This window comes from Saccopteryx bilineata, chromosome 3, assembly GCF_036850765.1.
Source record: "Saccopteryx bilineata isolate mSacBil1 chromosome 3, mSacBil1_pri_phased_curated, whole genome shotgun sequence".
Classification (NCBI taxonomy): Eukaryota; Metazoa; Chordata; class Mammalia; order Chiroptera; family Emballonuridae; genus Saccopteryx; species Saccopteryx bilineata.
In genome coordinates this window covers 308,363,432-308,386,130 of record NC_089492.1, presented here as the reverse complement: position 1 = coordinate 308,386,130, position 22,699 = coordinate 308,363,432, and the positions used below count along the sequence as shown (strand labels likewise).

Here is a 22,699-nt window from a genome sequence, read left to right as displayed (position 1 = left end):
CTGATTTCACACATTGGGATCTGAACGCTTATTTTTTTTTGACTTCCTGGATTCACTTCCCCTTTCTTCAAGAACATCTCCTCCCTTCTTAAAAACTGCTTCCTTAGTATTTTTGGTGAAACTGCCAATTGTTTTTGGTACTTCTACATGACCTCCCACCCATTGAACTAGATGCACGATTCAGGTTAAGTTAATAGAGTACTGTATCTATTATAGAAATAATGATTGGTCCATGGGAAAGGGCTCTGTTCAAGCTAGACCAGTCAGAGTTTCTTGATATTAAAATCAAGTTGCCAGGAGAAAGGAAGAGGTGGGTTTTTTTTTCTCTTTTTTTTTCTGGGTTTGCTTAACTGGGTCTGTCTGTAGCTGCTGTATATACTCCAGGTCTACAGGGTCTAGAATGATAAACACAAAAGAACAGAAACAAGCAGAGATGAGAAACAGCTAAGAAGAACATGGGAGAGAGAAACAGAGGCAGAGAGGAGGCAGAATGAGAGATTAGGAAATTGTCCCAGACAAACAGAAGAGAACTGATTGGCTTTAGTCATCATTTCGAGAACTTGAGAATGTGGTACCCGTGTAACTTCCTCAACATCATAAGCTATGCCTGCAGACTTCTTAGCTACCTAAGCTTAGCTATCTTAGCTACCCTCTTTTGCATAAGCCAGTTTGAACTAGGGCTCTGACACTTGTATCCAAATGTGCCCTAAGGCAGAATTGAGCTTTCTGTTTATGTGGGTCCTTCCACCTTTTGTCCACTCTTAGTTGCTCTGTTCCTCTGCCAGACCCCATAGTCCACTCTATTCCTGAATTTCTGGTTCACATTGGACAATCACTTCCGTTTTATGACATCAGCCACTCAATTTCTTGTTCTCATCCTCTTCTTCCTCCTCCTCCTCCTCCTCCTCCTCCTCCTCCTCCTCCTCCTCCTTCTCTTCTTCTTCTTCTTCTTGAGAGGAGGGGAGATAGTGAGACAAACTCCCGCATGCACCCCGACCAGGATCCATCTGGCAACACGGTCTGGGGCTGATACTGAAATCAACGTAGCTATCCTCAATGCCTGGACTGAGGCTCGAATCAATAGAGGCATTGGTCATGGGACAGGAAGAGAGAGAGAAGGGGGAGGTGGAGGGAAGAGAAGCAGATGGTTGCTTCTCATGTGTGCCTTGATCGGGATCTAACCCAGGGTGTCTGCATGCCAGGCTGACAGTCTATCCAGTGAGCCGGGGCCAGTTTTTGTGTTCTGATTGTCGGTTTCTGCCTATTGATTGTTTTACACACCTGGTATATTGTAATGTTTAATGTGACTTTGAAAAATGCTCAAGCCAAATATGATTTTAGATTATTGATGTTTTATTTCTTTGAATTTCCGGTTCAGGGCATAGTAATGAAGAGATGGGAGTATGGAGAGATTAAGAGTTTTCTCTCATGGTATCATATATCCATTTACGGTATTTGCATATTTGGGTGAAGACAACTGGGTTCAGGCGTCGGAATAAAGACAAAGGTTTCCGGGACACCAGGCCTCGCAGGGAGCCACTGCACATCAGTGGTCCCCCTGAGTCACCCTGGAAGGGAGAGAGCAGATTAGTTTTGGCTTCAGACTAACCAGCACTGCGAAGTCCTATACACCCCCACAGGTTATCAAGTCTTTGTCCTGCCAGACCACAGTCTTCTACCCTGGCCAATGGGAGGGGTTCATTGTCTCTCTGGACCAATAGCAGAGCAGAAATTAATGCTATCATGGAGAGGGCAAACCAGGTCTTTTCTGAAGACATTGGTTTGAACCCTAGCCAATGAGACCAATCACAGGGAGAGGGCGGGGTTTCCCGGAGGTTAGAGCTCCATTTATTTCCAATGGTGAAGGACTCTTTGCCAAACCAATGAGAGAAGAGAAATTACCTTTAGTGAACCCATACATTCCTTACCTGGGGATGGGAGACAGGGTAAGTCTCAGAAACCAGAGGCAGAACCAAAATCTAAGTCACAGGGTTCAGTGCACAATAAAAATGCTGACCCTCATATTCAAATACATGAATTTCAAGACAGCAATCGGAGTGCGTGAAACCAAATGTGGGACTGTCCCGAGTGTGGGGCTCTGTGTCCCTGCGCAGCATGCACGTTCATTTATAAATCAGCCCTCACGGTGGGACAAGGGGAAATGTCCCATTAGGACACTCAGCCTTGTCCCATCGTCCCTCTCCCTAATGCACACCATCCTGCTGTTCCTGAAAGCTAAGAGTGCAGACATGAGTAACGAGATTGGGGTTTCAAAAAAAAAAAAAAAAATCAAATCAAATCAAATGGAAACAGAGAGAGGCAGAGATGAGCATGAAGGGAATAAAGGGAAGGAAGGAAGGTACAGAGAAGCAGAAATATTGGATGGAAGAAACAAGAGTGACAGACACAGAATGAGAGAGAGAGAGAGAGAGGAGATCCCAGCACAGTGATCACAGATGAAAATAAGGAAATGAAATGATGTTTAAAGAAAGATGAAGGAAGATGATTCTCAGAGGCAGAGCAAGGGTTACAGATGGGGAAAGATGAACAAAGAGGAGGGACTCCCTCTCTGCTTAGGACTAGGACCAGTGCGAAGATATATAAGCAAGACATTATCTTGCGGGACCACTCAATGTTTGCCATGAGTATTTTAATGCAATCCCTTAAAAATTAAAATCTATGACAAACAGGTTATCCCAGTTTTGGATAAACACAGGTTCAGTTCCAAGCTTTTCTGAACCATATTAGAGCCCAAGGCAATAAAAAATCCAGTCAAAATGGATGCCTTTTTGTTGAAAATTCTAATATTTTATCACAGATTTTTTTTTTAAAAATTGCTTTAGAAGCCCTGGCCTGTTGGCCCAGCAGTAGAGCATTATTAGACTGGCGTGTGGAAGCCCCGGGTTTGATTCCCAGCCAGGGCACACAGGAGAAGCATCCATCTGCTTCTCCACCCCTCTCCCTCTCCTTCCTCTCTGTCTCTCTCTTCCCCTCCCGCAGTCAAGGCTCCACTACAGCAAAGTTGGCACAGGCGGGCGCTGAGGATGGCTCTGTGGCCTCCACTTCAGGCACTAGAGTGTCTCCAGTTGCAACAGAACAATGCAGAGCATCGCCCCCTGGTGGGCATACTGGGTGGATCCCTGTTGAGCATATATGCGGGAGTCTTTCTGCCTCCCCTTCTCATTTCAGAAATAAATAAATTAATTAATTAAAGTCTGTGACAAACAGGTTATCCCAATTTTGGATAAGCACAGGATCAATTCCAATCTTTTTTGAACCATATTAGAGCCCAAGACAATAGAAAATCCAGTCAAAATGGATTAATTTTTGTTAAATATTCTGATAGTATTTTTTAAAATCATAGATTAAAAAAATTGCATTAGAATATAATTTATGTTTGGTGTCCCTTTAAAGTTTGGGCCTATAGCCAGTGCTCACTGCCTTTCCCCGTGTCCCAGATCCTCGTTTTTCTACTCCGGTCCCTCCACTTCAACTTTGTGCTCCCCCCTCCGCCCACCACTATGGGCTCTCACTCTGACCTGGCAGAGGATTGAGCAGGGAGCCTGGAGAGCACGACTGGGAAGATGCGGGAAAAGCTCAGAAGCAGCGTCAGGCTTCCAGCCTGCGGTTGGGATGAGGGGACGATGGGGAGTTGGGTTGAGAGGAAGCAGGATCCAGGGGAGGCGAGGGAGCAGCTCTCACCTGATTGGCATTGGAGGTGCTGTCCTGGGTGCCGCCACAGACCATGCGATATTTCTCCACGTGCACGAAATACTTCAGACATTCCTCAGTGGAGATGGTGGTGACATTAGTGCACATAAGCTGGGATGGATACGTCTCTGGTGGGAAAGGGAGGGGCCAGTCAGAGGCCTGGGTCTGCAAACCCACGTATGTTAATGGGGGGGGGCTGAACTCGAAAGAGGGAGATCTGGTTGACTTAATACTATGGTCATGGAAAAGATCTAGCTCTTCGACCCTGAGTCTGAGATCGGAAGGGGCTTGCATCTGAACTCCTACATCTGAAGAAGAAGAGGGCTAGGGGTTCACTGTTCTGGGTCTGAGGGACGAGGATGTTGGGTGTCAGGGTCCTTGGTCTGAGGAACAAAGGTGGCTGGTGACCTGGACACTGAGGTGGCTGAAGGCCTGGATACCTGGGTCTGCAGGATGAGGACCTGGGGCCAGAACTCCCCTGTCTGAACCTGGACACCCCAGTCTCCAAAGCTGCATCTCAGGACAGAAACCTTTGACTGGAGTGAGGAGGTTGCTAAAGTTCTGGTCTCCTGGGCCTATGGGATGGAATCCTGGGAGATATGGTTTCTGGGCCTAGGAGAGGAGACTCCAGAAGAAAGGGTGGAGGGAGCTAGGGCTCCGGGCTCTGGGTTTGTGGAGAAATCGCAAGAGGCCTGGACTCCTGGGTCCTGATGGAGGAAGGAACTGGGCCCAGGGCTGCTGGGTAACAAAGGCAGCCTCACCTTCAGGGCTGGTGATGGTGCCCCAGCCGGAAACAGTACATGTGGTCCCCGGGCGAACGCACTGAGAGGGAATGTTGACTTTCCTTACAGTTGATGACAGCTTGGCCGGGCGGCTTAGCTTCACAAGCATGATATCATTAGACTGGAACTCCCAGGAGAAATAAGGGTAGACGAATGACTCTGTAGCCCTGATCTTCTGGGCATTAGGACCATTCAGCAGATCACTGCCCATGTGCACAGTGTACTCACTACAAGAGGAAAGCAACATTAGAGAGAAACACTGTGACACATAAAGGGTGACAGAGAGGGAGAAAGCGATAGGAAGACAGAGACACAGAGAGAACTAGAGAGGGACCTAAAGAGAACGAGAGACAGGGGCTCAGAAAGAGGCGGAGACACAGATGAAGAGAGAAGCCTGCACAGAGACCCAGAATGAGAAGTGGAATCGCTGTGGTCCCCCTGCACCTACTGTCTGTGGCAGTGGGCGACAGTGAGCACCCACTGCTGGTGGATCAGCACGCCCGAACAGTCCATCTCGTTGCCATTGAACAGGGCCACCTGCCAGGGATTGGAGCCTCTTGTACATGGAACTCCATTAACAATCCTTTCCCCTGTATCCTGGGCTGCATGGAGACATGGAGAAAACATGGGTGGCAGACAGGCATCAGGGGAGGACTGAGTCCCCGCGGATGGATTCCCGGAGACAGTGTTGGAGAGAGAGGCAGACAGACAGGGAGGCACGGAGAAGGGCAGAGGCAGAAACTGAGCTCAGCGCACAGAGAGCTGCAGACAGCCCCGGCCGGATGCTGGTGGGAGACACAGTGAGGGCAGGGGGCATCCTAGGGGGCACCCGGACCCCCCGGGTCAGAAGGAAGCAGGAGGAAAGGGGACACAGCAGAAGAGTCTTGTCTCCAAGGGAGAAAGATGCTGCAGGAGGAGGGTCCTGACTCAGGACTCCTTGGAGAGCGGGGCCCTGGGGAGGGGAGGCGGGGACGCTGTGAGGCCCAGGGGCAAGGTCAGGCCCCCCAGTCTGGTCCTCACCTCCTTGTCCAGCAGATCCCAGGGCTGGGCACAGCAGTAGGATTGGCAGGGACAGGAGAAGTGGACCTGCCATGTGGCCTGCTGGAGCCTATTTGGGCTGCTACATGGAGGAAGAGACACTTCTGTGGGGTCTGGAACGGCAAAGAGTTCAGGAAGCAAAGTCCTTGTCCTTAAACCTCTTTCTCCTTAGTCTCGGGATTTCTAGTCTGTACCCATCATCTCCCTCAGACCAGGAGCCCAGTGCCAAAGCTCATCTTTGGCCCCAGACACCCTTTCATTTGGAATCTAGGAATCAGGATTTTGATCCTTCCACATCAATGAGATTCAGTATCTCAAATTATTTTTAGGCAAAAGATAAAAAACTGCAGACCTGTAGCCCCTCATCTGTCAAAAACAGAAGTTTGGGACCCCCCTTCCCTGCAGGAGCCACAGTCATCTTCCCATCTGGACTCACCTGCTTCACTCCAAATGTGCCCCCTTCTCTCCTGCAGTAAGTCGGATCTGATCTGGGCCCCAGTCTACTCTGGGGGTTAGCCGTGCCCAGCTCTGTGCAGAGTGCCGTCTTATAGCTCACCTGCCCTCTCCAAAGCTGCAGGGTCCTGGAGTGCAGATACAATCACCTCTAGGACCTTCCTATCTTCATGTTCTTATCTAGCACCCCTCAGGCAGCTAAAATAAGAGGCCCGCATGCTACCCTCACCCTCACTACTGAGGATGGTTAAAGACAGGTCTAGAATTGGCCCCAGCACATTCCAGATCGACCATTGCTGGTGGCAGCTACTAAGGGAGTGACCAGGTGCTGGCGCTGAGGGGCAAAGACCCAAAGAGCTGAGAAATGGAATGTGTCCTGAGGCCTCCCCTGTGGTCGACTTTCTTGCTTTCACCATCTCTCAGGGGTGGCCTAACCCTACACCCTACCCCTGAGCAGCATGTGGCAAACTTTCCAGGCTGAATCCAGACATGTCTTTAAGCTGGAACCAAAAATCCAACCTTAACATAGTGGTATGAGTAAAAACTAGAAAACTTTCAGCCTTGGCTGGATAGCTTGGTTGGTTAGAGAATTGTCCTGAAGTGCAGAAGTTGCCGGTTTGATCCACGGTCAGGGCACATACAGGAACAGATTGATGTTGCTCTCTCTCTCTCTCTCTCTCTCTCTCTCTCCCTCTCTCTCCCTCTCTCCCTTCTTCTGTCTCTAAATGAATAAAATAAACATTTTAAAAAAGGAAAAGAAAGCTTTCCTAACTTTATGCACTAAATGTTTACTGATACCTTTTAGTCTATGTCTCATACTACACATAGATTTCTATACACTCTATGTATGTGTAACAAAAATGTGTGTGGTAATTACTATCTAATGCAAAATTTTATTTACTCAGCACAATATCCTGAACATTTGTTTCCCTTGCTACATTTGTATTATTTCTTTTATTTATATTATTGCATAATATTTCACACTACAGTATTATTCTCATTTATATGATCTTTTTCACATTTGTAATGCATTTGAATAGTTTTTATTATAATAAAAACTTCTTTGTATGATCACTTTTGCTCATTGTATTAATTCAAGAAGTATCCACTGAGCTTTTACTCTGTGCCAGAAGCTATGCTGGCTTCTGAGGACACAGCAACAACAAAAGAACAAATTCTTTCAAAGAAGCTCTTGTTCCAGTGGGTGGAGACCTCGAGTAGAAAAATAAAAACTTAAGTAGTTTGTTATGTGGCAGTACGTGCTGTGGAGAAAAATTAGATGAGAAGAAAGGATAGGGAATTACTGCTCTCTTCTCCCTCTCTGGAACTGCTGGAGTTACCATGTTAGGTAAGACCATGAGAAAGGCTCTGTGTATAGAGAGGACATTTGAATAAAACCTGGTAGGATGTGGTAGATGGATTCATGTAGCTACATGTGAGCTATGAGTCCTAGGCAGAGAAAATACTCAGCTGAGAAGGCAAGAGGAGACCTTGTTTTAGCAGGGAAGGTTTTTTGACTGGAGTTGAATGAACCAAAGGGAGAAAGGTGGGCAAGGTGTCAGAGGCATCGCAGGACTCAGTTGATACCAGGACTGAGGACCAATGTAAGACTCTGACTTTACTTTGCGCAAGAGGGAAACCATTGTCAAGCTATTACTAGACTGCATTTTTTTAATAATTTTTTTTAAATGAGAGAGACAGAGACAGAGGGACATAGAGAGGAACAGATAGGAAGAGACAGGAAGAGAGAGAGAGATGGTAAGTATCAATTCTTTGTTGTGGCATCTCAGTTATTCATTGATTGCTTTCTTATATGTGCCTTGACTGGGGTGGGGTGGGGCTACAGTCGATCCAGTGACCTCTTGCTCAAGCCAGTGACCTTTGGACTCAAGCCAGTGACCATGGAGTCATGTCTAGATCCCATGTTCATGCCGGCAACCCCATGCTCAAGCTGGTGACCTTGAGGTTTCAAACGTGGGTCCTCTGCATCCCAGACCAATGCTGTATCCACTGTGTCACTGCCTGGTCAGGCAACAGCATATTTCTAACAGTGGAACTGACCCTTACTTCTAACCCAGTCCCTGAAATATGATTTATTCTTCATCTGAATGCAAATCTTATCTCAGTCCTGAACCCTAACCCAATCCTATGTCTGTCCCAATTTGACCCAAAATAGACATTACTGTTGCCTTCCCAAGCACTAACTCTGACTTTGTCAAAACCATGATTTGTTTGAATAACCTTGAATCCTCATGTGATACAGCTAAGCTTTCCTGCACCAAGCATAGAGTCATATTGTGCTGTTTAGTAATTGGTTTAAGAATGAACATGTGATGCAGTTCTGACCAATGAGGAATGAGGGGAAGAACACTGGACCACTTCTGGGAATTGCTTTCTGCTTTCCAAAGCAAGACACAAGAAGAGCTTTTCCTTACTCTGTTAAATGGTGCCCCTTCTGGATGTAAATTCTGAAAGCAGGGCAGCCCTCCTGGAGCCATGGAGGGGAATGACCAGTAGACCAAGCCATAGCAACATCAATGACCACATAAGAAAGGTAGAGATAGTGAGGGTCTTTGATGAGGCCGCTGAGCTGGTGAATCAATGCCCCACAGAGCCTATTCTTCTCATGTCATCTTCAGGTTCCTGTCCTGGTTTGGAGGGTTTTTTAATCTGTTTGCGTTTTTGGTTCCTATAGCCAAACTCTTCCTTATTAAGACCTACATGTTGAGTCAAAATCTCATGTAAGATTCCAAATCCAATCCAAAACCATGAACCTAAATCTAATTCTAACTAGAATCTCCATGTGGAATCAAAATTAACCAACAAACCCAACCCTACCTCCAGTGGTAGCTCATTCTCCAGACCTCCTCCCACATTCTCTCTCAGGTCCAATCCTTCAAACATTTGCAAGACATGTATTGAGCATGAGCTATATACCAGGCTGGGCTGGGTGCTGAGGTTACAGTGGTGTTCAAACCGGGACACACAGAGCCCCTTCCTTCAAAATGCTGACAGCCAAGTGTAAAAAGAAAAATAATCAAATCATTGCACCTTTTGCAACTTTAACGCATGCTCTGAAGCAAAGGTGCAGAGGATTTTGGAAACACTTTCAGGGTGTTTTGAACCAGGAAGTAATGAAGATCTGAGAATGGGAAGAATGGTAAGCATAAACTAGAAAAAAAAAGTGTAAGGGGCCTGCAAGGTATCATGTGGAAGAAACAGCAGGTGCTGTGATTACACAGAGAGAGAGAGAGCTACCAAGGATCTCTATCACACGCAGTTTAATATGCTTTTATAGTAACTGATTTCCTCTAATATCACTCTGGGCTGCTCTGCCTGTGGGGCCTCTTGGATCCTCTCTACTTATGCGGAGCCCACCTGCTGGTCCTGCTCTGGTCTCTCTCATGACAAAGACATCCAAACAAATGACATTCTTTTGTGTTTTCATACAGATCAATTGACTCTCTCAAGTCAACACCCTAACCTGAACATTTATATTTGTTGTATTTGTTGTGACTTAGAGAGTAGCTAAACTTTTGCTTGAGTATAAACCAAATTTTAAGAGCATATTTAGAGTTCTCACTATTTTTTCTCTCTCTATATATATATCATTTGTCTCTTTTCAAAACTTTGTTTATGTTTATTTATTTATTATTATTATTATTGTTATTATTATTTTTTTTATTTTTCCAAAGTTAGAAGCATAGAGGCAGACAGACTCCTACATGCGCCCAACAGGGATCCACTGGCCTGCCCACGAGGGTGCGATGCTCTACCCATATGGGGCATTGCTCTGCTGCAACCCGAGCCATTCTAGCACCTGAGGCGGAGGCCATGGAGCCATCCTCAGTGCCCGGGCCAACTTTGCTCCAATAGAACCTTGGCTGCGGGCGGGGAAGAGAGAGACAGAGAGAAAGGGGTGGGGGAAGGGTGGAGAAGCAGATGGATGCTTCTCCTGTGTGACCTGGCCCGGAATCAAACCAGCAACTTCCACACGCTGGGCGATACTCTACTGCTGAGGCAACCGGCCTGGGCCTTTATTTACATTTAAAAAATTAAAGTTTACATGAAATGTTATTTGGTATTAGTTATAGGTGTCTTTTTGTTTTGAATCACAACCATGGTTATTTCAGGAATGAGAATGGCTGAGTTGAGGTGGTGGAAGAAGTCATGATATTTCTAAATTAAAAACAAAAGAGTTTATCACTCATGGCACAGCAGGCAGCATAAATATCCTAATTGTAAATTTTTCTTGCAACCCCCATCCCCATTTTCAATCAGAATGGTGCAGAAAGGGCCAGGTGAATGTTAACATGCAGTGAGTTTGCAGCACATGTGAGAAAGTCTGAATGTTGGGGACCAAAAAGCAAACAGAGTTTTTGCAGTTTAGATTTTGGGGGGGACAGAGGTGTGGGGAACTGGCTGTAAACTGACAGTCTGCCCAACCCCTCATCTCACTTGCCTGATTAAGTTGCAAAAAGCTAAGCCCTTCCCCACACCTCCATGTTAGTTGATACTCATCCTACCCCCCATGTCTCCCAGAAAGACTGAAGGCAAGTTTCTTCTATCCTGTTTTGTGTGAACTTAAGATGTTATATATGATGGGGGTTTTCTGCACTTGATAAAAATTCTTGGGTTGCCTTGGAAACATGATCAGAGATCTCATTGATTTGCTAATGACCCACTTTGTCCTACAAATAAAGCAAGATGTGGTTTTTGGTGCACCCTGTTTCTGCTGCCAGCTTTGCAGAGCCCTTCTGAACCCATTCTTTAGTTCTTTAAGCGTATTTTCTTAATTCCAAGCCGTTCCCACTCAGGACTTGGAATTACTAGCCGCGCTGGTTCGCAGCACCTGAATATAGAAACATTCAGTTTATAAAGGAGATTGATAGCAAACCTGCTTTACTCTTTAAAGACATCATCTTTATCTCCCTGTACAACAAATAAGCCTGTCTCCTGTTCTAGAGGGTAACACTGGCCTTTTCTTCCAATGTACTTTAGAAACACATACACGTCAATAAACACAGTCTTGAACAAAAGCTCTACATACCTCTGTCCATAAGGCATGCACACACATGAGGAACCCATAGAGAGTTGTTTTCTAATTATATCCAACATCCATTTCTTTTGTGTGTGTGTGTATGTATGACAGAGACAGAGAGAGACAGACAGACAGACAGACAGGGACAGACAGACAGGAAGGGAGAGAGATGAGAAGCATCAGTTCTTCATTGTGGCACTTTAGTTGTTCATTGATTGTTTTCTTATATGTGCCTTGACTGGGGGGCTACAGCAGACTGAGTGACCCCTTGCTCAAGCCAGTGACCTTTGGTTCAAGCTAGTGAGCTTTGCTCAAACCAGATGAGCCTGTGCTCAGGCTAACGACCTAGGGGTTTTGAACCAGGGCCCTCTGTGTCCCAGTCTGATGCTCTATCCACTGCACCACCACCTGATCAGGCCCAACACCCATTTCTAGAGTGTATTATTAGCTCCTTGCACAATTTCCCCATGACTACATCACTTATTCAAACACTGATTAATCTGACAAAGGGTTGGAAATAAATTCACTTAATTTACTTTAAGCAACATTAGATTAAGAATACTGTTATTGACAAGATACCATATATCAGGACAGGCTAAACTGCTTTACTCACCACCTTTATGCCCATGTGGTTCCTTCATTCAGCCACTGAAGAAATTTTAGTACCCATTAAGGTCTACCTTAGGAACACACGTGGCTTCTCCTTGTGTTGACTTTCTGAGGGGGATGGGTGAATAAACAACTGAATGTTGTGAAAGAACACAGAGTAAACAACTGAATGTTGTGAAAGAACACATAATACACATATTTCTGATAAGATAAGGCAATGTCGTATTCTTTATCCACACAAAGCAGAGCCTGGAGACACTGGAATCTCTGCTCATGAGAAGAAAGAGGCTGCCAGTTGAAAAACACACAGAATTTAGGGCAGCAGTGTTCACCACCCACCCAGAGAAATTATAAAAAAGAGCAGTACAGATGTTAAAGGTGGAAGAGAGGGTATAAAAAGACACAGGTACTCACCAGAACAAGGATACTCCAGGCAGCTCTGGACTCAGCAGAGGGTCTGGAGGAGACATTATTCTTGTGAATGTGTTGGACCCTCTGCTTGTGTCTGTACAGGATGTAAACGATGGAGACGATGGCACAGACTGTGAGCAGAGGCGGATTTAACAGTGGGAACATGGTGGGCGCACCCCAACTTTACACTTTTTTCTAATGACACCACGTTTGGCTTCATATGTGCAATTTTAACATTAACAGTACATAATATATTTTATTTATTTAAAAATATGGTTAAGCCTGACCAGGCAGTGGCGCAGTGGATAGAGCGTCGGACTGGGATGCGGAAGACCCAGGTTCGAGACCCCGAGGTCGCCAGCTTGAGCGCAGGCTCATCTGGTTTGAGCAAAGCTCACCAGCTTGGACCCAAGGTCGCTGGCCTGAGCAAGGGGTTACTCGGTCTGCTGAAGGCCCACAGTCAAGGCACATATGAGAAAGCAATCAATAAACAACTAAGGTGTTGCAACGAAAAACTGATGATTGATGCTTCTCATCTCTCTCTGTCTGTCCCTATCTATCCCTCTCTCTGACTCTCTCTCTGTCTCTGTAAAAAAAAAAAAAAAAAAAAAATATATATATGGTTAATATGTATTTTTATTCCCCCCCCCTCTTTTTGAAGAGGCCCAATATTTTCTTCTGCACCCGAGGCCTCAACCGACCTTAATCCGCCTCTGACTGTGAGCACAGAAAATGAAACTTCAGCGAATATTAACAATGCTGCATACAGTGAACCTGTGATTGTCTCATGACCAGAAGCAGAACAGTATCCAAAATCCCATTTCTTTGTGTTGTTTTCACTACTCCATTTTCCAGAAACATACAACACATATATAAGAAAAATAAAACTCACTATCGCGTCCGTGATTTGGCAGAAGGAAATGGAAAAGCCGGTGTACTTCGGAGGTTTTACCTTAAGATCCTGCCAACAGGAGAACATGGGTCTGATCATGATGGTCTGGGAGAGTTCTTTGTGCTGGAAACAATTTGTGTGTGTGTGCCTGGGGGGGTGGGAGCACAGAAGATGAAGGTGGGTTTCTTTAATGAGAACTAGGCCATAAATTTAATCTGTCATTTCATTTATATAGTTAATGCCTTTTGTGTTGATCATGAAATATTTTGTTAATCTAACACCACATAATTATATTTGATTTTCAAATACTTTATAATTTATTTTTAAGATTTAAATCAGTAACCCATTCAGAATTGACTTATTCTATGGTGTAGGTAGTGACTGAGGTTGTGACCTTTTCCAAATGTGAGCAACAAATTTCAGTTTTCTGAAAATGTTGTATTAAGCGCTGTTTCCATTTGCTGTCACTGTGACTGGCTCCTCCAGATTAGTGCTGACTTTTCCGTGAAATATACCGGTAATTTTCTGCATCTCATCCTGCATCTGAAGGTCTGTGGCCATCATACGAGAACACGCAGCCACAATTACTCTTGATGTCCTCACGCCACAAAGGAGACTCAGCGACTTGAGTCCCGGTCCCATTTACAGATGGGAAGAGGGCGGCGCTGTGTTCTCGGAGCTGGCACGAGTGCGGCCCTATGGCTGCACCTGGGGGGTCGGGGCTCTCCGAGCTGAGACGTCCAGAGGGAGAGGCGGTTTTCTCTGCCGCGCACCTTTGAAACTGTCTGTCTTCACATTCGTCCCCGCCCCAAAGGCCCAAATGCTCAGAGCCGTGTCCTCGCCTGACCCGCAGCTATTATTCGCTCAGAGCCGCTACTGAGTCTGCGCAGTGGAGGGGGCTGAGCGGTTGCTAGGCGACCGCTTGGGAACCGAGCGGGTGGAAACCTGTGCGGGTTGGAGCGAGGTCGTGAGGACACTCGGTTAAGAGGGGAGACTTGCGAGGGGCTCAGTGTGGAGTGTCAGTGATCAGAGTCTGCGGGTGTCAGTGACGCGGGTCTTGGGGTCAGGGAAGGGGTTCAAGCAGTGGCCTGGGTCGTCGGGCGGTTTGCGTATCGCAAGCCGGGAGTCTGCTGGGATCGGTTATCGTGAATCTGTGACGCTGTTAATCGGTGAGTCTCTTGGTCAGCGATGGAGGGAGGGTGGGGTCAGCCTGGCGTGGTGAGTCTGCGGACTCAAAATCAGAGGCCTGGGCGGGGGTGGGGTGGGGTGTCAGTGCTGAGGGCTTGTGAGGTCACTGACGGGCGGTCCGTGTGGTCATGGATAGGACTGTGGGGATAGTAACGGGGAGCCTCGTGGTCAGTGAAGGGCGAGTCTGTGGGGTGTGCATAGTGTGGAGGTTGTGGGGATCAAGGATGGGGCATTTGGGGTTAGGGATTGAGTCGTTGTGGGGAGTCTAGGAGCTTGGAGAGGTCACTGATGGCTGTGGGGGTCGATATTTAATATGACTTGTTATTGGGGCAGGTCATTGAGTCAAGTTCATCAGCTGCCGAGTTGGCCGGTAGGATGTGGTCGTGACTGGGAGGCCTAAGTGTGTCTGACTAGTGAGCGGGTGGGACTTGCTGCTTTGGGAGGCCTGCGAGTTAGTGATGGGGGAAAATTCCTTGGGGTCCTTGATTTGCGTCTCCAGCCTGTATGACAGGCAGGGACTTCATACTGCATCGCTTCTCCCCCACCCCCAACACCTTACCAGCTGTTCCCATGAAGTCACTCCTCAAACCTATTTCTCTGTCCAAGTCGTCCCTTCCCTTGACTGTTGCTACAAATATGAACTGTTTTTATTTTTAACTATTTTCATTTAAAAAATTAAATTTATTGGGTGACACTGGTTACCAAAATTATACAGGCTTCCGGTGCCCAATTCTACAACATATCATCAGTACACTGTATTGTGTGTTCACCCCCAACTTCAAGTGAAATCCACCATCTACCATGCCCCCCTCCCCCGCTGTCACCACACTGTTGTCAGTGTCTGAGCTTTCCCCCTTTTTGTTTGTTTTTGCTCAGTCCCTCCACCCCCTCACCCACAGCTGTCAGCCTGCCTTCTATGAGTCTGTCTCTATTTTGCTTGTTAGTTCATTTTGTTCATTAGATCCCACATATGAGTGAAATCACATGGTACTTGTCTTTCTTGGGCTTATTTAACTTAGCATGGATGGACGGGAGAGCATCATGCTAATAATTAAGTGCTCGTAAATGATCAGAGACTAAGGAAATCCAAACTGATTGTGCAAATATATTTGCTTGTTTGTGCATAGACTGTCATTGGAAGGAGTCACAAAATTCTAGGAAAATTACTTCCTGGGAGAGAATCTGGTTGCCTCAAGGATGATAGGTGAAGATTGAGATCCTCCCATGCCCTTTGTACCTTGTGAATGTTGAACTGTGTGAACTGTTACTTGTTTTAACATTTCTAGTTGGTATGCTCATTAGAGATTTTGTTATTGCATTAAAAATGTAAATTACTTTGGGAAGATAAAACAGATATAAAATGTTTAATTATCCTTTTGCATTACTTGTTTTTATTTTTTATGCAGGCAGATGATAACTTTGGTAGCATCCTAATCTTGTTATCACCCTGTAATCACAGAAATAATCAGAATTATTTTGATTGTGTTCATCCTTCACCATCAAAACTTTTCATATTTAAATATTGTACAATGCAATTAATTGCCTATTTTTACTTCACATAAGAGGCATTTAGGATAAATTTTTTATTTTAATTTTCTGATTCATTTGGAATTTTTGTTGCTATGCTTGTTGTTATTTTCTAATTCTATTTAGAGGAATTTATTGACCTTTCTATTTCATTTAATATGTGGTATTTTTAAAAAGGTACATATTGCCTTGGCCGGATAGCTTGGTTCATTGGAGCGTTGTCCCAAAAGCACAGAGGTTGCCAGCTCGATCCCTGGTCAGGGCACATATAGGAACAGATCTATGTTTCTGTCTTTCTCTCTCTATCTCTCCTTCTCTCTCCAAAATCTATCAATAAAAAAGGTACATGTGAATATTTGAAAGAATGTATGTTTTCATGATGTATTGCTAAAGTCAATATTCTAATTTTAATATTAAAGCCATATTAAAAATACTATTTTGTCCATTCTTTTATTCTATTTTGAACTTCAATAATGCTTTGAATTCTTTCCAATATCACTGAGCATATTTAATGTTGTGTTACTACATGCAAAGGAGGGGCAGTACATCGTATTAAATCAGTGTTGAAATTAAATGATGTGGTTTGAATAAAAAATATATACTATTTGCCTATTTTATCTGTCACAAATTTACAGTGGTATATTAATATCTTCTATTTCAGTGGTGTTTGTGTCAAATGTCCTCTTTCTGAAAAAGACTTTATTTATTGATTTTACAGCAATAGGAGAGAGAGGCAGGGAGAGAGAAGCATAGTTGCTTCACTTTAGTTGTTCATTGCTTGCTTGTTGCTTGTCATATGTGCCTTGACCCAGAAAGTCCAGTAGTTTGATCCAGTAATCTCTGTGTTCCAAATCATCGCTTTATCCACTGTGCCACCAAAGGTCAGACAACAAATGTCCTTGTTTTTGTAAGAGCATTTGTTTGATGTGACTTGGTCCCTGCTATTTGCTCCCCAGAGTAGTCACAGGGTAATTCTGACTCGTGTTCTTCTATAAATCCCTACTTTATACCACTTAGCACATCTCACCTTCAGTTTGCTTACATGCTGCTGTGGCTTTTGATTTTCCTGATTCATTTTTCTACATTGGCCTGATCCTGATAGATTTTGCCTCTGTTTCTTATCGTTATCTTCTCTGGGTTGTTTTGAAGGATGCAGGGGTCTCTGAAAACCAGCCAGTGACACCCAGAGCCAGGACCACCTCGTCTATACCTGTGAGGAGAGCAAGGTCCACGTGGAGACGTGCTGGCATCACCCTGTCTGGGAGGCTGAAGATTTGTGCATCTCCTGCTATAACAGGAAAAACCGTGAGCACAGAATGGAGAAAAAAGTTCCCGGCTTAGATAAAGAGAGCAGCAACCCGCAGGCTGCAGCTACCCAGAACTCGGGAGACACCCGCAACATGAGCTTCCAGCGCTGTATCCAGGCTCTGGTCCATGCCTGTCGGTGCGAAGATGTCAGTTGCTCCCTGGCACCCTGTCAGAAGATGAAACGGGTTGTGCGGCATACCAAGGGTTGCAAATGGAGAACCAGTGGAAGCTGCCTCATCTGCAAGCAGCTCATCTCTCTCTGTTGCTACCACGCCAAGCACTGCCAAGAAAACAGGTGCACTGTGCCGTTCTGCCTGAACATCAAGCAAAGGATCCGGCGGCAGCAGCTGCAGTACCGGCTACAGCAGGCCCAGATCCTCCGCAGGAGGGTGGCCAGCATGCTGCAGGCTGGTGTGTTGGGGCAGCAACAGGGCCTGCTCTTCCCAGCTCCTGCCACTCTAACCCCCCCACCGACACCCAACCCAAATAGCATACCGACTCAAGCTGAGGGCTCTGAGTCCCAGGGTAAAGAACCTGGCCAGGTGACCCCTCTAACTTCCCCTCATGCTGCTCGGCCCACCTGTCCAGGGCCCCAGACGGCAGCAGAGGAAATGGAAATGGATATTGGGAACGCAGCTGAGACACCTCAGAAGACCCCAACAACTCCCATGGGTTTGAACCCAGGTCCCAGTGAGCATTTGGAGCCAGGGAAGGGACCCACAGGGATGCAGCAACAGCCACCAGGGGCCCAAGGAGGAATGCCTCAGCCCCAACAGCCACAGTTCGGGATGCCAAGGCCAGCCATGGTACCAGTGGCCCAGCATGGTCAACCCTTGAACATGGCTCCCCAACCAAGAAGGGGCCAGGTTCGCTTGAGCCCTTTCAAGCCAGGCTCTGCATCTCATGAAGCCTTAAAAAGGCTTCTGCAGGTTCTCAGGTCTCCCAGCTCTCCCCTCCAGCATCAGCAGGTGCTTAGTATCTTGCACACCAACCCCGAGCTGTTGCTTGCCTTCTTTGATCAGCAGACTATTAAGAATGCCATCATCAATCCACAGTCCCTCCTTGGGCGGCCTGGCACACAGCCCCCAGCCATGCAGAGCGTGAATCCTACTCAGGCTGGTGTCCAGAAGGGCGGCCTGCCCCAGCAGCAACCCGAGCAGCAGCTCCAGCAACCTATGAGCCCCCAGGATCAGCAGATGAACACTGATCACGACACCTTGAGACAAGAGCAGATGATGCAGCAACAAGGAGCAGATGACGCAGCAAACATCGACCCTGGGATGGCCAACCACAACCAGTTCCAGGAACCCCAAGGGGTTGACCAACCCCCACAGCAGCAGCAGCAGCAGCAGCAGCCACAGCAGCAAGAGATGCAGGATGAAATGCAAGAGGTGCAAGAAGGGAGCGTGGGTCAGATGGACCAGCTCCCCCAGGTCTTGGAAGCAGAAGCAGGAGCAAGTCAACAGGCCCAGCCAGAGTGACTCCTTTACCAGCAGATGGGGCCCCTTGCTCAGCCACACCCCATGAGCCCCCAACAGGACATGCCCCTAAATCAGGCTCAGTCCCCCAACCTACAAGGCCAACAGATCCCTCCTCCTCTCTCTAGTCAAGAGCGCTCTCCACAGCCTGTCCCTTGAACATGGCTGCAGTCTCAGCACCTCCCCATTCCAGCATTTCCCCAAGAATGCAGCCTCAGCCTTCTCCGCACCGCGTTTCCCCACAGACCAGTTCCTCACATCCAGGACTGGTTGTTGCCCAGGCCAACCCCATGGCACGAGGGCATTTTGCCAGTGTGGACAAGAAGGCTCTGCTCTCTCAGCTCCCCAGCAATCCGGGTATGGCACCCTTCACGGTGCAAGCACCACTGGCCTGGGACTCAGCCCCCACACCTCAGACGTGAGTTCAAACCTATCACAGAGTACAGTAGACATGTACTCGCGACCCCTAGTAGTATTTTGGGAGCAAAAGAATTATTTTCTCTTTTTGTTCGTACTAAAAATAGTATGTTTGATTTTTTCTTTTTTGAGCCTAAAAGACAATTTTTTTTGGAGTATGTAAGAACTGTGCAGTCACCTTTGGGATTTAGAGCAAACAGGCGAGATGAACCTGAGGAATGATAGACTACAAAGAATGTTTCTTTGCTATGGCTGGTTACCACCAGCCTTTCCCCTGCTGTGTGTGGTTCAATGTGCACTGGCAGAGGCTGAGGTCTCTGAAGCCGCCCACATGCTCCTTCCTGCTTTGCACCTCCAATAGGTTTTATTTTTTTTTGTACTATTTTTTTTAGATAATTTTATTCATTCTAGTCAGTTTTGTCTTTTAATGTGCCCTTTACATTGTTACGTTTTACTGTGCCATTAGTTTCTCCGTTCTGTTTTACTTTTAATTGTTTCCTTGTAGTTTAGTTTTCATTGTAATTTGTTGCAGAGATTATACCTTTCTAGCTTCTATTTTATGCAGTGTTTTAGAAGATACACCTTGTTTCTACGTCTACTGGAAGTTCCCTTTTAAGTTTTTCAGAAATATTCTTGAATTTCTGTTATTCTAACTTTCAAGATGGCTAACAAAAAACTGTAAGTATCTTGGTTTATTAATGTGGTTCTTTGGACTTTATATTCTAGCTTCTTCAGCATGAAAATAAAAAGAGTTAAGGATGATGAAATAAAATGATGTATATTGTTTGTATAGCTTATTAACTTATACAACATTAGCTTCCAGTATTACCACAGTTGTTATTACTGTAGTGCACTGTGATAGGGATGTATTTCATACCTTTGTGTTCTGTGTGTCTGTCCCTCTATTAACTAGTACAATGGTTGGATGTCATAGAAGTAGGGATTCCTTTTCTTTAGGATACATTTTCTTTTATTAGTATTTCCTCATTACATTATTTTAAATTAAATTTGTGGGTGATATTGGTTAATAAAGTTATACAGGTAGATTCCCAGTGTGTGATTCTATGATACATCATTGTATGTCGCATTGGGTGTTTACAACCACAGTCGAATCTTTTTTTGTCACCATGTGTTTGACCCCTTTTACCTTCTACTGTCCCACCCACTCCCCTTCCCTATGGTAACCACCATACTGTTGTCTGTGTCTATGAGTGTTTTTTGTTTGTTTTATTTGTTTGTTTTATTTGTAGCTTGCAGTTTTATATATATATATATAATTAATCAATTTTTTTTTTTTTTTAGGCGAGAGGAGGGGAGATAGTGAGGCAGACTCCCGCATGTGCCCCAACCAGGATCCATTGGGAAACCCCATCAGGGGATGATGCTCAGCACTGAGCTACTTTTAGCCTGAGGCTAATGCACTTCAAAGGAGCTATTCTAGGAACTTGGGGCCATGCCTGGACCAGTTGAGCTACTGGTTGTGGGAGGGAAAGAAGGAGAAAAGGGTGAGAGGGAGCAGAGAGAAGCAAATGGTTACTTCTCCTGTGTGCCCTGACCAGGATTGAAACTGGGATGTCCATACACCAGACATTGCTGTATCCACTGAGCCACTGGCCGGTGCAATTTTATGTCCCATATATGAGTGAAATCATATAGTTCTTGTCTTTTTTCATCTGATTAACTTCACTTAGTGTGACAGCCTCAAGATCCACCTATGTTGTTGTCACAAATGGTAGTATTTCATCTCTATTTATGGTTGAGTAGTATTCTATTGTATGTATGTATATATATACCATATCTTCTTTATCCAATCATTTATCGAAGGACACCTTATTTGTTTCCATGTCTTGGCCACTGTAAATAATGCTTCAGTGAACATAGGGGTGCATTTATTTTTGCAAATAAATGTTGCCAGATTTTTTTAGTAGATACCCAGGAGAGGGGTTGATGGGTCATATGGTAGCTCTATTCTTAATTTTTTGAGGAACCTTCATTCTGTTTTTCATAGTGGCATTCCACCAGTGGTGAATGAGGGTTCTTTTTTTTCCCCAACCTCTCAAATCTTCTTATTACTTGCCTTGTTGATAACAGCCATTCTAACAGGTGTGAGGTGATATAACTCATTGTAGTTTTGACCTGCATTTCCCTAATAGGTAGTGAAGTTGAGCATCTTTTCATATATCTCTTGACCATTTGTATGTCTTCTCGGGTATTCTGCCCATTTTATAATTAGATTGTTTGTTTGGTGTTGAGTTGTATGGGTTTTTAAATACATTTTGGATATTAACTCTCTGTCAGAGCTGTTGTTTGCAAATATTTTCTTCCATTAGGCTGGTTTTGTTGGTAGTTTCTTTTACTGTACAGAAGCTTTGTAGTTTGATATAGTCCCATTCATTTATTTTTGCATGTACTTACCTTGTATTTGGGGTCAAATTCATAAAGTTCTCTATAAGACCAAGATTCATAAAATAAAAAAGTCATAAGAATCAAAGATAGATATTTTATAATGATAGAAGGAATACTACATCAAGAACACAGCACTTCTCAATACACATGCAGCCAGTCAGGGAGTGCAGAATTATATAAAGCAACTACTAACAGAACTAAACTGACAAAACACAATCATAGTAGAGGACTTATATACCTCATGGACAGCTATAGATAGATCATCCAAACAAAAAATAAATAAAGAAATATCAGTCTTAAATGATACATTAGGCCAAATGAACACAATTGACATTTACAGAGCTTTTTTTTTTTTTTTTGTATTTTTCTGAAGTTGGAAATGGGGAGGCAGTCAGACAGACTCCCGCATGCGCCCGACTGGGATCCACCCAGCATGCCCACCAGGGGGCGATGCTCTGCCCATCTGGGGCGTCGCTTTGCTGCAACCAGAGCCATTCTAGCACCTGAGGCAGAGGCCACAGAGCCATCCTCAGCACCCAGGCCAACTTTGCTCCAATGGAGCCTTGGCTGCAGGAGAAGAAGAGAGAGACAGAGAGGAAGGAGAGGGGGAGGGGTGGAGAAGCAGATGGGCACTTCTCCTGTGTGCCCTGGCTGGGAATCGAACCCAGGACTTCTGCACGCCAGGCCAACGCTCTACCACTGAGCCAACTGGCCAGGGCCTACAGAGCTTTTCAACTCAAAACACCAGTTATACGTTCTTTGCTAGTGCTCATCAAACATTATCAAGGATATGCTAAATGTTGGGACACAAAACTAGCTTCAACAAATTTAAGAAGATCAAGCTATTCTCTGGCCATATGCTTTGAAACTAGAAATCAACTGAATAAAAAAAGCACCCCCCAAACAAATATGAGATTAAACAACATCCTACTAAAAATGTCAAAATCCAAGGAGAAATAATATGCAAGATCAAAATATAGAAAGGCAAATGAGAATGACAATATGACATAGTGAAAGTTTTGGATTGCAACTAAAGCAGTAATAAGAGGGAAGTTCATATCATTGTGGGCTTATCTCAAGAAACAAGATAAACCTCAACTAAGAAAATAAAGAACAAAAGCAGCCTGGAGTCAGCAAAGAAAATAATAAAAATTAGAGCAGAATTAAATAGAGAACAAAGAGACTGTATCAAAAAACTAATGCAGCAAAAAGCTGGTTTTTTGAGGTTAATAAAAGTGACAAACCTCTGTCTAGACTAAAGAGGAAAGAGAAAAGTGTCCAATGAAGTCAGAAATGAAAGAGGAGACATTTCCACTGAATTTGTCTTTCTTATTAAGCTGTGACCCATAAACTTGAGGGAGGAAACATCTACTTGGCACCTCTTTGTGCCAGAAGCAATACTCTCACATCTTATTTAATCTTCACAACAGTGTTTTTT

General features: G+C 45.0%; 2 protein-coding genes across 4 annotated transcripts; one reads left to right on the top strand and one right to left on the bottom strand.

The window, feature by feature from the left end:
- Nucleotides 1-1,366: 1,366 nt before the first annotated feature.
- LOC136332126 (kallikrein-7-like) lies at nucleotides 1,367-13,082 on the bottom strand. Of its 3 annotated transcripts, XM_066271425.1 has the most exons (7): nucleotides 12,998-13,082; nucleotides 11,035-11,108; nucleotides 5,514-5,644; nucleotides 4,942-5,090; nucleotides 4,473-4,720; nucleotides 3,703-3,839; nucleotides 1,367-1,568 (listed from the first exon to the last, which is right to left on the bottom strand). In XM_066271425.1, the coding sequence occupies exons 2-7, from the start codon at nucleotides 11,042-11,044 to the stop codon at nucleotides 1,413-1,415; spliced, it is 831 nt and encodes a 276-aa protein (XP_066127522.1). In that variant the 5' UTR covers nucleotides 11,045-11,108; nucleotides 12,998-13,082; the 3' UTR covers nucleotides 1,367-1,412. The 3 variants fall into 3 exon arrangements, with proteins under 3 accessions (XP_066127522.1, XP_066127523.1, XP_066127524.1); XM_066271426.1 differs by lacking the exons at nucleotides 11,035-11,108; nucleotides 12,998-13,082 and adding an exon at nucleotides 11,639-11,683 and having other exon boundaries at nucleotides 4,942-5,095; XM_066271427.1 differs by lacking the exons at nucleotides 5,514-5,644; nucleotides 11,035-11,108; nucleotides 12,998-13,082 and adding an exon at nucleotides 11,639-11,706 and having other exon boundaries at nucleotides 4,942-5,095.
- Nucleotides 13,083-13,757: 675 nt separating this feature from the next.
- Nucleotides 13,758-22,699, top strand: LOC136332118 (histone acetyltransferase p300-like). Its single transcript, XM_066271415.1, has 2 exons — nucleotides 13,758-14,106; nucleotides 16,802-22,699. The coding sequence occupies exon 2, from the start codon at nucleotides 16,969-16,971 to the stop codon at nucleotides 18,439-18,441; it is 1,473 nt and encodes a 490-aa protein (XP_066127512.1). The 5' UTR covers nucleotides 13,758-14,106; nucleotides 16,802-16,968; the 3' UTR covers nucleotides 18,442-22,699.

What these genes read in the sequence shown, in the direction of transcription:
- LOC136332126 (XM_066271425.1), bottom strand. An exon ending in GGGATCTGCTGGACAAGGAG is followed by an intron (nt 5,091 to 5,513) that starts GTGAGGACCAGA and finishes CATGCAGCCCAG; the next exon opens with GATACAGGGGAAAGGATTGT. An exon ending in GTCGCCCACTGCCACAGACA is followed by an intron (nt 4,721 to 4,941) that starts GTAGGTGCAGGG and finishes TTCCTCTTGTAG; the next exon opens with TGAGTACACTGTGCACATGG.
- LOC136332118 (XM_066271415.1), top strand. Translation starts at nt 16,969, where the DNA reads ATGGAGAAAAAAGTTCCCGGCTTAGATAAAGAGAGCAGCAACCCGCAG.